This window comes from Prinia subflava, chromosome 16 (genome assembly GCF_021018805.1).
Source record: "Prinia subflava isolate CZ2003 ecotype Zambia chromosome 16, Cam_Psub_1.2, whole genome shotgun sequence".
Lineage (NCBI taxonomy): Eukaryota > Metazoa > Chordata > Aves > Passeriformes > Cisticolidae > Prinia > Prinia subflava.
The window spans coordinates 15,905,618-15,920,855 of record NC_086262.1 but is presented as its reverse complement, the minus strand read 5'-3'; the positions used below and the strand labels follow the sequence as shown (position 1 = coordinate 15,920,855).

The window sequence follows — 15,238 nt, the reverse complement described above, 5'->3', positions numbered from 1 at the left end:
CAGCGAGGTCTCCCTCTCCTGGGGAATGGCACACGAGGGACAGCTCTGTCCCCGTGTCCCTCTGCCACTGCCTGGCTGTGGGGACAGCAGCCAAATCACCTCTGCCCCCCTGGCTGCAGCTGCTGGCTCAGCTTCAGAGGGCTTTTCCTACCCCCTTATCTCACAGCAGCCAAAATTCCAGCTAAACAAAAGCCAGCCACAGACTTATTCAAAACATTTATTAGTGTTTAAGGAAAATAATAGTGTGTGAAAGGTACAGAGCTTTGTCTAAAGCCATATGCATTTTCTTTATTTACAAGCTTATTTGGCTGCAAACTCTACACGAGATAAAACCAGTATGTTTTTCTCCCAGAGATTTGGAATTAAGGACAGTTTGTCTTTATTTATTTATTTTATTTTATTTATTCTCCTTTTAGTTCAGCACTGTAAGTTAGGACAGCATTTTCCAGGGTTTACTGCTATCTTTTCTCCTGTAGGCGTTTTGCTTCTCTCGCAGTATTTTCATTCCAGAACAAGGCTCATTCCAGATGCAAAGCATAAAGGAAACATTCATACCTTGGCTTTTAAGCTAAACCTCCTTCATGAACAGCAAGTTCATAAGGAATATTAATTAAAGCATCATACAGTATCTAAATGGACCTTTTTTTTTTCTCCTTTTTTTTTTATAAAGAATTAAGGCTATGTAGATGTCACAATAAAATAATCTCAGGTAAAACGCACCCTATCTGTTAGATATGAAAGAAAGGTTTAACAATAAATAAATGATTTATGCTGTCAATAACATTATGGAACTGTATAAAACTATATTTACGCAGCTTTAAACATAAAAAAAAAACCATACTAGTGGCATGAATATATACAACACAGGTCATGACATACGTTTAAATTATCATAGCCAGCAGTGTTCTTTTTTTTTTAAATGGGGACACTATAATAAATAGAAATGTTAAATATTTACAATAATAGCATATGTGGAATCAGTAGATGAACACATAAAATCTTCACACGCAGAGGAAAAAAAAAATGATGCCTGATACAAAAATCCCTCCCACCCACAGCTTGTCCCCCCCTTTCCCCAATTTTCATTGACTAAACAAGGGGAATACACAATTTTCCCCACAGAACCAATGAATACAAATAAAACTGTATGCATGCTGAGGTGATATGTTGACTGAGACATTCAAAGATGTAGATCTCTGTTTGGTTCCCATTGATGAATCAAGACCTCTAACGACAGAGGGATCTTATTTTAGTTCAATGCAAGAACATTGGTAGCAAGTTGTTGTTTCTGGTTTGTGTTCGCTTCTTTTTTTTTTTTCATTTTATTTTTTATTTTTTTGTGCTAAAATGCTTGGATTGTCTTTTTGGTTTGAGCTTGTTCTTCGTGGTGGTTCTGTGCCACCAAGAGGGAGAGGACACTTGCAGGGAACCCACGGAGGCACAGGCCAGAAACCTTCTTAGGGTACCACCAGCAGGTTTTTGGAGCAGAGGAGGTGGCCAGGAGAGCCATGCCCAAACCAGGCTGCTCTGGGGACAGCCTGGGTGTCCCAGGGGTGGCTGAGCTGTCCCCAGCCCCACGGGGCAGGTGCCACTCTCACTGCACCATCACCACGGTCTCTGCTGCTCCAGCACCTGGCCTGATCCCAGCTCTTCCCACTGAAACCAAATGAAAATTTCATCACAGAACTTCGCTAAAATCGGGTGGGATCAAGGCCACGTCTTCAAGCAAAGACCTGGTGATCACAGGGACACCTTTTCAACTCAGCTGTCCCCTCCTGCCTCCTACGTGGTTGCTGTTTAAAGCAGTGCCTCCAAGTTCTGCGGGTGGATCCCTGCGTTAAACCCTGAATGTAGCTATTAGGAGCCGTGCTCACTTAGCAGGAACTGAAATCCGAGTTGGAAATTGTAGCCAAGTTCCAACACCCTCCTCTCCTGTTTATGCAGCTCCTTCCCACCATGCAGCAAGCCGTACCTTAGTTCACTGGGTACGTTCTGTCTCTGCTGAACTGCCTTCCTGCCCCCACAGCTTTCCTCCCCAACTTTCTAAATGAGAAGGCTCCAATCCCCGGTGTGATTCCCACTTTCTAAGAAAAACTCCCTTTTTTTTTCTCTAGAGGAAGCTGAGAGCTCACCCTCCTGTCCCTGTGGGTGCTGCAGCCTCCACTTCCAGTACAATATCTGGGAATATAGGATTGCAGAGCTGCAACCTGAGAAGAACAATTGCATAGGGGGTAGGAGAGATATGGCCAAACACCTCACTCACACTTGAAACTGCTTAAAGACAATAAGCTCTTGACACTCTTCACCTTTACTAACTCGTTCTGTGGAGACTGGTCGTCGTTACCTGCACAAGAATTAACAAACCCAAGTCAATCCCCTCTCCTTGTCTTTGGCATTTGGATAAACCAAGCTATAGGCAGGTTAGAGTGGGGCTCCACATCCCAGCAAACCACACCACACTGCTAAGGACAGGCAGGCTGCTGAAGGGCCTTCCATGCAGCCCTGGTAAGAACTAAATATAGGGGATTTATAGGGTCCTTTGCTGTCTGAGCCCACACTTGCCCCTCGAGGCTTGGGCTGTAAGGGTGGAAGACCTGTATCACTGAGGGGGCAGATGGAAGCAGAGAATATGCACAGGGTTTTCAGAGGTCCATGAGAACACTTTTGGGGGTCCTCCACCCTGTGCAAGTGTTAACAGTCACACTGCCTTGTCTGGAAGCTGATTACCTGCCTTTGAAGTGACTGGGTATGGTTCTGTGATCAGCAAGTGTCAAGTTATGCAGTTGTTAAACACTAACAGGGGGCACTTAAAGCCAGGCAGCGTCACCCAGGTGGGAACAATGGCTCAGAAGTTACTTCAGAGAAAGTGGTGGAGCTCCAGACCACACAGTCCCTGTGCCAGAGACAGGGCAGCTCCTTCCTTAGAGAGCGTCACACAGAGAGAGCCCTGAGCTCTGGCGTTCCCAGCCACAGGCAGAAACCAAATCCCCCTGGAATTCTGCCATCTGCTGTGAGGCTGTGCCCTAAACCTTTGGAGGTGCTAAGCCACAAGCAGCCACACGCAGCCTGGCAGAGCCCGCTTGGAACCTTCTCCCCTGCCAAGGAGACCAAAGGAAAAAAAAATAACAAACCCAAAAAAAAAAAACCAAAAAAAAAACAAAACCAAAAACCCAAAACCAAACCCCAAACCCAACAACCCCCAAACAAGATCCTAAATTTCAGATGATGTCCGTTCCATAAAAAACGGGGAAAAGAATTGAGCTGGAGCCGCGTCGCCCCCCGAGCGCCGCGTTTGATCGGTAACCCATTGCCACTGCTCTCCCTTTGCTACTCTGCACACACTGATGCCGAGGTCCATAGGTGTGTCTTGCAATGCCCTGTGCTTGACCTCTGAATGGGAAATGCTTTGGAATGTCCATAGACGGGGAGGATGGAACTCAACGGAGGAGGAGGAGGGCGGGGGGAAGGGGGAGCCGGCGCCTCTTTTCACCTCCGGATGTCGGAGAAGTCGGACAGTTCCTCTGCCCGGTCCAGGCTCCCGTGGGCCCCTTTGGCACTGTGGCCCCCAGCTTTGACCCGGGCGTTGGAGTGGCCCTTGGTACCCCTCTCTCCCTTGGCTGCCCGCGAGCTCTCCCTGTGCTCGGGGTCGGCGTGGGCCACCATGTCCCCACGGCCAGCGCCGGCCCTGCCGCCTTCCCCCACCTTCTTCTCGGCGCCCAGGGTGGCGTCCCCGTGCACGGCCGAGGTGCAGAAGCTCAGGATGGAGCAGAGGCTGCCCCAGTTCTGTTCACACTGGGCCTGCACGCTCCTCGTTATGGCCTTCTTCACCTCCTCGCCGCAGGTGAGCAGGATGTTCACCAGGTCCACGTAAGGCCTGCAGGTAAAGGGAGCGGGGAGAGGAAAGTCAAAAGTCATCCCAGGGAACCCGTGAAGGACCTGCCTCACCCTCCCTGGGCACAGTAAATCTGGTGGTGTGAGCCCCTGGCAACCCCTGACTCAGCAGCAGTTCTACCCACGTTAATTAGGGACAATCCCATATTCTAATCAGCTGCTTCGCTGCAGGAAATGCACGGTGGCATCCTGTCAAAGCCTCTCTGCATTGATCCTGCTCGCTCTCCCCCTGGAGATATTCTGGGAGAACTGGAATGTTCACCAGAGGAACACATGAGGTCTTGCTTGGCAAGTGGAAGAACTGTCTCACACTTTCTGCCTCCATCTCTTTCCATACCCTCCTATCTTTATTACTCAGGACACAAGGCAAAGGACACTTGCTCCTTGTCCAGAGCCATCAGCTTCACCAGACAGGCTCTGCCCTGGGTGAACGGCAGCTACAGAGCACTCACCAGCCTCCAGTCTGCAAGAGGGAGGCATTTCCTCACCTCTGAGAAAGCAACAAATACTCAGCTAGAGATTCTCTGGCTTTCCTCATCATCAATGGAGCGCTGGGTGCTGATCTCCATCACAGCAAGATCCTATCTGGAGCCAGGATCTGCCTGAACAGAGCTCAGACAAATGGAATCCACTTTGGTGGCACTTTTTCTTCCCACACCAACTTTTATGTCTTCATTTCCCTACAGAGCTTTCAGTATCCACCTTTTCCCAGCCAAGCAAGGCCTCAAAACATGCCCTGGCTCAATCCCCTCTGTGCTTCCCACCCAGCCCTGAGTGTCCCCACGGCACCAGCAGCTCGAGCACAGGCACTTGGGCTGCTCAGCCACAGGTCACCGAGTGCAGCAATTTTAAAATAGTTGTGGTCACAAGTTTTGTGGGTCAATATTGATGTTGTCTATTGACACAACTGCTCAGCTGCTTGCAGGCCCAGAAGGACGTGCTTAAAAATCTTCCACGGCAGGAACCATCCACAGCACAAGTGGAAAGCTGCCCGGGGTCAGCAGTCGTGGCTGTGTGGGGTGGGGGTGCACCCTTCTGGGCCCCCCACCCACCAGCTCTGGTGCCTGTGGACGAGCCTAAATCTCTTCTCATTAACTTAAGATGGAAGAGATGAGGAAAACCAACAGATTATGATCAGTGTCTGCTCTACCAACCGCTTAAATTCATTTTGAATCGGCTAATCTTGGAGTCACCTATTCCCCTATCTCAAAATATTTCCCATGGTTGGATTGTTCCTGCTGCTCCAAAAAAAAAAAAAAAAAAAAAAAAAGAAAAAAAAGAAGGAAAAAAAAAGTTCCTTGGAATGCAGCAGGGACCAATCTGCCAAGGCCTGTCACCACTTCCACCACGGCAAATCAGCCTGACCCCCACAGCTGAGTCAGGAGGAGGCTCCGCCGCGTTCCGAACACTCATCGGGAGAGAACAGGCAGAGAACAGGCCTGAGAGCTGCCACTTGCTCCTCTGCTCTTAGGTTTTTGTTTTAAATGTAAAGTAGGAGATAAGAGAGAGCTGAGCACATTGCATACAAAGTGATCCAGTGAAGGGATATAAACCTGCCTCCCTCCCAAGAAACGAGCTCTTGAAATTGGGCATAACCTTTGCAGAAATCTTTGTAAGAAAAAAAAAGGTCACTGGTATGACTAAAAAGTGGCTCAGCTGCCAAATATTTCAGGTATTCAGAGCCTGCCAGAGCCCTGTGGATTAATACTGGCCCATTTCTCCTTGCCTGTTTTACTTTCTGCATTTCAGCCGGCCTGACCAGAGTACCTGAACCGAGCACAAGGCTGCAAGTCAGCAGACGTGATTTTATTTCCAGCTCTGCCACACTTGCCTATTGATCTCGAACAAGTTCCTTAGTTCAGGAGCTTCAGAGATGGCCTCTAAATTTAGGGGAGGGGAGGAGGCTGGCTGGTTCTATTTGGGGAGTCCCACATGGGAGAGCCGAGCTCCCACTCCGGGAGATGCTGGAGCGTAGGAAGCGCTAAATGAGATCATGCAAATTATAGGTGTTCATCTGAATGACCCTCTCTTCTCCAACCAACAACCCCCCACTTCAGCTCCCCAGAAATAAGCAGCTGCCTCTGAGCATTCCTGCTTGAGCCTGTTCATAAAATAAGGATAACTCACTCCTCCTTGGACAGGCTTTTGGCTCGCACAGCTCTTTTCATCCCCCAAATGATGGGGGGGGTTAATTGGTGCCAAGTACCCAATTTATAGCTGCTGACACAGCCCAGGCAGTGCCCAGAGAGGTGCTGCTGGGCAGGATGGAGCCCTGCTGCCCTTCTCCCTCTGCCCACGGCCCTGGGCACAGCAGCTCTGCCCCCAGCCGTGCCTTTGATCCCAGCCTCAGGAATGTCCAGGGAAAGGGCTTTGCTTTCGGGCCACCATGTCCAGCTGGAACAAACCACAGCACAGGATTTATGTGAGTAAATTGGCCTCGAAGCATCTCTCTGCAACTGCAGCTGAAATATTAGTGGGGGGTGGTTTTCAGCACTAAGGGAATCAGAGCGCAGCTCCTTTGGATAGTGAAGAAAATAAAATGCAAGGCTAAAATTCCCAAAGAAGTGATTCTGTAAAAAATATTGTCAGTCATTTGACTGCTGGGATTTGGGGTTTCTGTGCTAATATCAAGGCACAGAGGTGTGGTAGGAAGATGCTCTAAGGTTAAGCCTGATGCCAGGCTGTGGCTCAGCCTTCTTGTTTCAGCAGTGAGACGTTCACCTGCAAGAAAAACAGGCTCTGATTTTTGCATTTGTGCACAAAGAGGCAGTACAAACAGCTTGTGCTTGGTTTGTTGCTGTCATGTAGCAGCTTTGATCAGTTCCAAGCAGGATTTGTGCCTGCCATTCCTTGGAGGACAGCTGCGCTCCCAGTCAGAGGAATGAAGTCCTCAAAAATCTGACTTGTGCCTTCATTTTGTACAACCCCATGTTTTATTAAAAAGCATCTGAGATTAATAAAGAATAAGATGAATGGGAGATTACCTGGGGGACTGCAGCTCTTTCAGGGACAATTAGCTACAAGACACTTGAAAGTATGTATTTAAAGAAGAAATTATCATCTTGCTGACAACTTTGCATAAACCTTCTTCCCCCTTCTCTAGTTGTCACCTCTGACAGGATACTGGGGTCAAAATGATGCCTTGGAGCTCAGAAAGCAAACAAAAAGCCCCATTGTGAGATGCCTCTGGAAATGGCAGACACTGATGGTGTATTTGCCAGTGCACCAAGGGGACTGACAGCTCCAACCCCACCTCATTTCACCTCCTTCCACAGCCACATCTCACCACCCCTGGGTACACAAACCTCAAGGGGCCCTGCAAAGAGAGCTTCACCCTGGTGCTGCACATGGGAAAACAAGAGGTGCTTAAGGCCAGAAGGAGGTGAAACAGCTCTTGGGCAGATGCAGAGCCCAGTGGCACTCCTGGAAGGAGCTCCCACGCTCTGACTGCACCAGCACGGAGGCACTTACTCATGCTGCAGCAGGTCTTTGAAGTGAATCATCTCCACAATGACCTGGACGTTCTCCTTGGCAGCAGAGCAGAGGTCATGCTTCAGGTAGCACTCCCGCTGTAACTGGAACACCATCTCTTTAATGGCAGGGCACTTACGGCTGATGCAGCTGAATTTATGCCTCAAGGCATGAGCCTTACACTTCAGAGCGTCTTTAATGAAGGATTTTCCCTGAGAAGGAAAGAAATGGAGTAGGTCTGTATTTTTGTCCATTAAGCACAGCAGCTGATTTATGCCCAGCCAGCTGCTTCTCTGCAGGACAATGTCAGGGGTTATTACAGTGCTAAGGAGATCCCTTAATGGCTTTTCCCCTTCTTCTCTGTTTCTCTGCCTTTAAAGAACCTGCCAAGTCACCCAGATTTGCCACCCCCAGTGGACCTGGAACACCCAGGGCTTCCTCACTGCTGCTCTGAGGTTTCCTCTGCCCCAACCGCTGAATGCCCAACAAGTTAAAGAGCAAAAGCAAGAACCTTGAAGTGATTCAGTGCTGGAGTTACTGGAATAATTTGCTTCCAGGGTGTCCTTCCATGGCTGAGCTCCTCAGGACCAAAAGCAGATACCCATTCAGTAAAGGCAGGGTTTTGTTTTCTTTTCATTTTAAAATTAGTTCACAAAGTCAGACATGTATGCACAATCCACATGCACCTGCCCTACTCCTCAGCTATCAGTATTTTCTTCCTCAGAGAGAGACTCAAATCAGCACTAATAATAATCACCACCATAACCCTACAGTGTCCTCATGTCTGTTGCAAGAAATTCCAAGTGAAATGAAGAAAACCACACCAAGAAGCTGAAAAATAAGGTGGAGGAAAGCTGCTTTAGCAGCATCTCTTTAAGCACTGTGATTCCTTCACTCACTTGCTTGGTGGGCACCAAACCTATCCCTTCCTTTCCTCTTTTACTGGACCCTGCAGCTACAGCTCTGCTCAGAGTCCCTGTGCTTTGCTCAGCAATAGGCCCATGGAATTCTCCTGCCCTTCCTCCACTCCTTCATCAGCCTCAGATCCTTTTATGCAGGTGCTCCATGAAGACCAAATCCTTGCTCCCCTTTATCCCACTGGCCCAGCTCCACTGACACTAAACAAGATTCCCCCAGACTTTCAAGCCATAAATGTTTCTTGCTCATCAAAGAGCTGCTTCATCCCTTTCTGTTTCCCGTACCAAAGGCACCCCCCTGCCCTTCCCTCCAGGAACAAACACACAGTGGGCAAATAGGGATGAAATAGAGAATTATTATATAAATCCAAACTGACATCAATTCTCAGGTTTCAGAGCAGAGAACAGAAAATGGCCAGTGTTAGTCTTGTCATTTAATGCAGCTTGAAATAACTGGGGATGCTACAGAGAGGAGCTGTGAAAAGCCATGTCATAGCAGAGGCTAAAGTCACCTTCATGTTAAATAAAGCTCCAGGGGTTTCAATCTTCTGCTCTGCACTGGAGACAGCCTGGATGTGAAACAGGCTGTGTTTGATCAGCAATATCTGGGGACCTGGCATCCATGGCTACTCTCAACCTCCACAGGATCCATTCCCTGCATTCCCAACTTTCCTTCCCCACTCCTCTGGTCAGCTCTGCTCACTGACAGAAATATCATGCAAAAAGAAACGTGTGTTTTCTGTAAGCCACTTGGAAATTAAGTCAAAGGTTTCCAAATACCCACAAAAGCAGAAATTCCCATTTTAACGAGCAGCCAAGCCCTTTGCACATCCTTGAGCATTCGAACCTGAACTCCAGCATTTCAAAAAAGAGCTCCCTGCTGGGTGGTCCCAGCACCCCTCACGGGACAGGCTGGACCCTGGGGACAGCTCCACTTTGTGCCACGCTTTTGGCAGTGCCATGCAGCCGGGTGCTTTTAGTCAAGTTGTTCTGTAAACTGCCTGCTCAGGCCAAATGCCGCTGGCCCGGCGGAATGTTCCCTTCCCTCCGCACTGAAACGGGAGAGGAGGTTTACAAGACATAATAACAGGATGTCTCAATGATGCATAAATGGTCTGGGGAGAAAATGAAGGAGACAAACTTAATACCACATACCATGGAAGTAACGTATTTTAACGTCTGTGCTCGAACCCAAGGCTTGCTGGAGTGCAGCAGCTTTAGGAGGTTGCTTGGGCTGGTTGTGTGCAAATCTTGAGGGCCAACTTTATTAACTAACTTGAGATAATTCTAAATTAATTGGGAGCCCAAGCTGCTTCTCAGAGACAGCTTTGAACATGGTGTAGAGGCTTAAGCCGCCCAGTGTTTCTTGAAACCATGTTTGGCTCCATGAAGGGTTCTGTGGAGTTATCCTGGGTACAGTAGGGTGGAAGGGACCCAGGGAGCTGCAGCTCCCAGGACAGGTTGCACACCCCTGCTTTATTGCTGAGGTCCTGATCCTGGAGCTTTCAACATAAAAACTCCTAACAAATTAGTGAATCATGGCAAAAGTCGACTGGCTCTGGGAATTTTTTGTGCAAAGGTGTGTTAAGGAGCTGCAGCACATGCCAAGCGTGTGTTAGAAGCAGGCAGGCAGGCAGGACATGTCCCCGTGTTACCTGGGCATCGAATTTTCCAGCGTTGTGCAGGAATGTCATGCAGATCTCGTGTAAGCCTCGGATCTCGCAGGAATTGTTCTCAAAGCATTCGAACACTCCGCATCCCACATCGCCAGCATTCACCAGGCAGTGCTGGATTTCAGCTAGAACGAGTATTGGGTAGAGTTAATTTGAAGAACTCTTCGCAGGAACTGGTGGTGGGTAGGGCAGACAGAGCTGTTTTGCTACCAACGTCGTTTTGAGAGAAAAATGCGTGACAATGGTTAATCGTACCCGCAGCGTGCCCGTTTTTCGCAGGAATTAGGCCAAAACTTGGGTGTATTACGTTATGGAAGTGATATCCAAGAAGTAAATGCCAAATCCACTATGCTTACGTCAAGCTATTTCACTTGAGAACTGTCTCATGCTCTTGAATTCCTCAGGAGCAAAGGACAGGCATGATTTTTGCTCTCTGGCTGGTGCAAAGCCCCCCCACAGCAAATTTAAGTGTCAAAATGAGAAGCCCAGGACCCACCCAGCCAAAATCTTTCATTTTTGGTACTTTGAGCGAGTTTCTGGCCATTTAGCACAACATTTTTTACAGACCACTGGGTTTTGCCTGTCAGGATGTCTGTCAAGTTAATGGCAAAACCCCTACTGATATGTAAAGTCCTTTGCATCAAGAGTTGTATAAAAATGCAACTGTGTGCTCAGCCATGCACAAATCAATAGAAAAGACTTATATTTCTATATGTAGTACATAAAATAGAAGTTCTGGAGCCAGCAGTTACATATGTGTTTATTCTGCTTTTTCAGATGTTATGTAATACTGCAAAAAATGCTGTCTAATACTCACTTTCAAAAAGAAAAAAAAAAAAAAAAAAAAAAAGAAGAAACCCAAAAAACCAAACCAATCCCACCAACCCAAAAATCTAATTCTTAACACAACAGCTTCTGGTCCTTTAAAAAAAATGGATGGAGTAGTACAGCCAGAGGGAAGGTGGTTGCTGAAAAAGCCTGGGGATAAAGTTAAACAGGGGCAGCTTTTAGAGCAGAACTGAGGATGCTAAGAATTCCTGTACTCTGTGCCCTGTGGTACCTTTAATTAAAGTTCGCCCTTGGGAGCCAGCCTAATCCCCCTGGAACCGCAGCGCGTTTCAGCCATCCCCAGCCTCCCCCTCTGCCATGCGGTGCATTTGCAAGTCTTTACAGCAACTTTCGGTCTGATTCCCTCCCGCTGCAAGGCACAGAGCGGAGCCGCGGACGGGAGCGCGGAGCCTTGCGGGAGTTCTCACGACCCCCCCGCCAGCTCCAACCCAAATCACCCAAAGCCGCCGCGCTTTTTTTTTCCCCCTCACAACCCTTCATATTTATTTTTTTCCCCCCTTTCTACCTGCCCTGAAGCGCATCTGGGGGCGGCAGAGGGGAGCCCCGGGGTGGGATGCGGGGATTGTGTGAGGCTCGGAGGGCACGGAGCCCTTTGTGGAGCGCCGCGGAGCGCGGAGCCCGGCGCGCCCGGGGCCCGGAGCGCGGCCGCGGTGCTTGTGTTGGCATCCGGATGCAAACCCTTCTCCGGATCACATGTCCTGGCTCCAGCGTGCTGAGAACTGCACAGTGCCGTGATTCACATGTGGCAGTCCCTAATGGGCATTCGTGCATTCCTGCTCGTGTGTGTTTAAACACGTTCTCGCAGCACGGAGAGTGTTAAAAAAAAAAAAAAAAAAAAAAAAGGAAAGAAAAAAAAAAGGGGGGGGAAAGGGAGAGAAAAGGAGGGGAGGGATGAAGGAGGGGGAGGGAAGGGAAGCGTCTGGATCCCGCGCTCTCTCTTTGCACGGCTGGGAAGCGATCCAGCCAAGTGCACGCCCCAGCTCTCTCTTCCTAGGCAGATAATGCCCGGGGGAGGGAGCGCGGGGGGCGGGAGAGGAGCAGAGGAACCCCCTGCCCGTTGCATCATTGCCCGGCTCCCTCCGGAGCGGGCAGAGCCCCGGTCATCCCCCGGCCCTCCCGCCTGCCCCCGGCCCTCCACACCCGCTTCCCAACGCTGCGCCGGAGAAACTTTCTCCTCCCCGGGCTCGCAGCATCTCGGCGGGGCTCCGGCCGCGGCCGTGCACGGGCAACACGTGCTTGGCAGAGCCGGGCTCGCAAGGTAATGGGGAGCCAGCTCCGATTTCCCGCGATGATTTACGCCTGACAGTCGGACACCGAAATAAAACGCCTGTCATAACTGGACGCGGCTGCAGCAGCAGGAGCGGCGGCAGCAGCAGCGAGGGGAGGGGGACACGCAGAGAGGCCGGCCCGGCTTCCCCCCCGCCGTACCTGTGTTCTGCAGGGACAGGCGCCCCTTCTGCTGCGGGGTCCTGTCCTGCGGCCCCTCCGGCGGGTGCGTGGCCTCAGTGGCCGCGGCCGCCCGGGCGCTGGCCAGCAGCAGGGCCGTGGCCAGCAGCAGCGCCGGGGCCGGCAGCAGCTTTCCGCCGAGCTCCGCGCACATGGTCGCGCCTTCCCCCCGCCGCCGCCGCCGCGTCCTCCCCCGCGGGGTGCCGCACCCGGGCCCAGCGCGCTGCTCGCCGCGGCCCCGCGAACCGCATGTGCCCGGCGCGGCGGCGAGCGCGGAGTGGCGGCGGCGGCGCCGGAGGGAGCCTCAAATATCCCCGCCGAGCCCCGGTGTCACTCGCATGAGGGAGCCGAGCAGGTGTCGCTCCGCGCCGCAGCCAATGGCAGCCGCCGCCCCGCTCCGCCCGCCCGCCGGGGGCCGGCCCTGCCCCGCCGGCAGGTTGCAGCCGCCCGCCCCCCGCCCCACCCGCGCCGCGCCGGGGGATGGGGGTGCGGGGGGCAGCGGCACCCGCCGGGCCGGGGGGAGGGACAGCAAAAAAAAATTTAATATATATTAAAAAAAAAAAAAAAAGGTGAAAAAGCGGGATTTGGACACGCTTTGCAGGGCGGCGACAGCCAGCGGACAGCCCCCCACCCCCTCCGCGGGCAACTTCGGGGCGCTCCAGCCGCCGCTGGCCATGCGGGAGGAGCGGCGGGGTGCCCGTGCCCGGAGCAGGCTGCCAGCGCCGGCCGTCCTGCGGCACTGCCGCCTCATGGCAAGACTTGATTTCAAAGAAAAAAAAATCCCTTTCTGAAGCAGCTATTGCAATGACTTTCTTGGAAACCCTCCACTCGCTCCGATTTCTTTTCCCCCCCCACCCTGGGATTTTGTACCCTGCTTGCTGCGAGGGGACCTGGGCCAAATACAGCACTTGAGGGGGGACAGTGGTACCCTGGGTGCAGACCCGGGTGGGCGAACAGGGACGGGCGCTGCTTTCCCTGGGGGGAGAAACCCCCTTAGACCGCCACCACCGTGGGGAGAGCATCACCCCTGCAGCCCTCCCCAGGCAGCTCTTCTGCCTTTTGTCCGGTAGCGGGAGCGGGCTGGGGGACACACAGACACCACAGGACCACGTAGGAAAATCCGTAGCAGGTGATGAGAAGTGCCGCGCTGGCTGGGGAGGGGCGAGCGTGTCTCCCCTTGCCCTGCCGTAATGCACATCAGATGTTTCATCAGACCCCGGCGGCCCCATGCGGTCCTGCCCCCCCGGGCCCTGCAGCCCCCAGCCCCCGGCAGGGCCGGGGCGCGCTGCGCTGTGCCGGGGGCGGGGGTCCCGCCGGGGGCGGGGGCCGCGGGCAGGAATGTCTCCAGCTGCTGCTGCCGCCCGCTTCCTCACAGCTGTCAAAATGCACTTGAGGAAATCCACTCACACCTCCCCGAGCAAGGGTCTCCTCGGCGGGACGTGACACCGCGCCGCAGGACCATGGCTCCACGGCTACGCAGCAGCAGGCACGTCCTGACACCCCCTCGCAGCCCCCGGCCTTCCCTGGGTTTGTCTCAGGCCCACGGGGTTTGTGTGCTGGGGCTGAGCCGTGCGAAGTTTTATTTTATTTTTTTTTTTTAATCCTTCCGGAGGGTTTGACATCGCAACGTCTTTTTTTTTTTTTTTTGTCTTTTTTTTTTTTTTAAGGTTGAAATTCTTAACGGTGGTGCCAAGCTCGTGTGGAAATTCCCTTTTATCAACATGCTGCTGCCTTCGGAACTGCAACTTGCAGCTTTCCTCTGAGGAGCTGGCTGTGCCAGTGCGGATGTCTGTAAAGCCCCCATGCCCCTGGGATGGGCTCTGCCCTTTCTCACAGCAGGGCTATTAAAGGAATAGGCTTTTCTTCTTCATTTGTACCTCACCCGGAGTGCCTGGCCCTTCTTTTGTCCTTGTTCTCTTACTATTTATACTGCTGAAGAGTTTTGCTATTTAATTGCCTTTGCTAGGTCTGACTTAGCTCCAGTGTTCAAAGACCAGGGGCTGAGCGAGTTGAACTCGGGCAGGAGAATTTAAGGGATGGCAGTTTTTCTCTGTTGCAGGAGGTAACAGCCAATGCACTCCTCCTAACCAGTGAGTTTATGTTATATTTATATAAAATATATTTTTTTTCCTGGTGCCTCGCAAAGGATGCTTTCTCATAATGCTGTTTCCCTGCTGCTTTCAGTGTGATGCCCTCCTGCAGCCATTCCTCATCAATCTTTCTGCCTCTTTTTAAAGTTACAATTTTTGGCCGTGTTTTACCCTTTGGACTTTTGAATTCTGTGCAGTCTCCATCCTCCAGACCCCATGTTCCTCCCTCTGGCTAGTTTCTCCAGTCAGGTCTCCCAATTTCTCCGAGCGTGTCCCTCGAACCCCGCAGCCCTGGCTGCCGTAGTGCTGCTCCTCTTTTTCAGCCCATATTGTATTAATCGCTCCAGTCGAGGTTATCTGAACATCTTTTCCTTACCAAAACCGTGCCTAAAACAGCCCCTCCTCATGCCACTTTGGGGAGGAACCAGCATTGAGCATTTCCCATCCCCTCCTGCTCAGCACGCAGAGCAGGTGGCACCCCAAGCTGGGGGGTTTTTCCCTGCTTTTCTCTCTCTCTCTTTTGGGGTCACTCCTTGGGGTGCTGCTGGGATCCGAGGACCTGGTGCCATCCAGCCCTTCCTTAGGGGCTCGGGGAGCCGTGGCTGCCCTGCAGAGGTGAGGGCTGTGAGGGAGAGCACGCTGGTTATGCTCCAGCAAACCAGGCGTGGTGGAACTCGCTCCCTGGCAGCGTGATCGACTGCCAGGTAATTTTATAGAATAGTTACCAGTTCCAGTGATTTAGGGGCTGGTTTCCAGGACGCTTGGGATGCCTGAATCCCAAAGGCACCGAGCCTGCAGCTTTGCTCCAGCACTGGGAGCTTGCGTGGACACGGGAGCCTGACTGCAGGATGGTGTTTGAGGGCATATTCGAGCAGTAACTCTTTGGAGAGGGCCATACCTC

At 51.7% G+C, this 15,238-nt stretch overlaps 1 protein-coding gene across 1 annotated transcript; it reads right to left on the bottom strand.

Moving 5' to 3' along the window:
- Positions 1–203: 203 nt before the first annotated feature.
- On the bottom strand, positions 204–12,645 carry STC2 (stanniocalcin 2). The gene is made up of 4 exons (XM_063413480.1): positions 12,230–12,645; positions 9,935–10,077; positions 7,363–7,574; positions 204–3,874 (listed from the first exon to the last, which is right to left on the bottom strand). The coding sequence occupies exons 1-4, from the start codon at positions 12,399–12,401 to the stop codon at positions 3,487–3,489; spliced, it is 915 nt and encodes a 304-aa protein (XP_063269550.1). The 5' UTR covers positions 12,402–12,645; the 3' UTR covers positions 204–3,486.
- Positions 12,646–15,238: the final 2,593 nt, after the last annotated feature.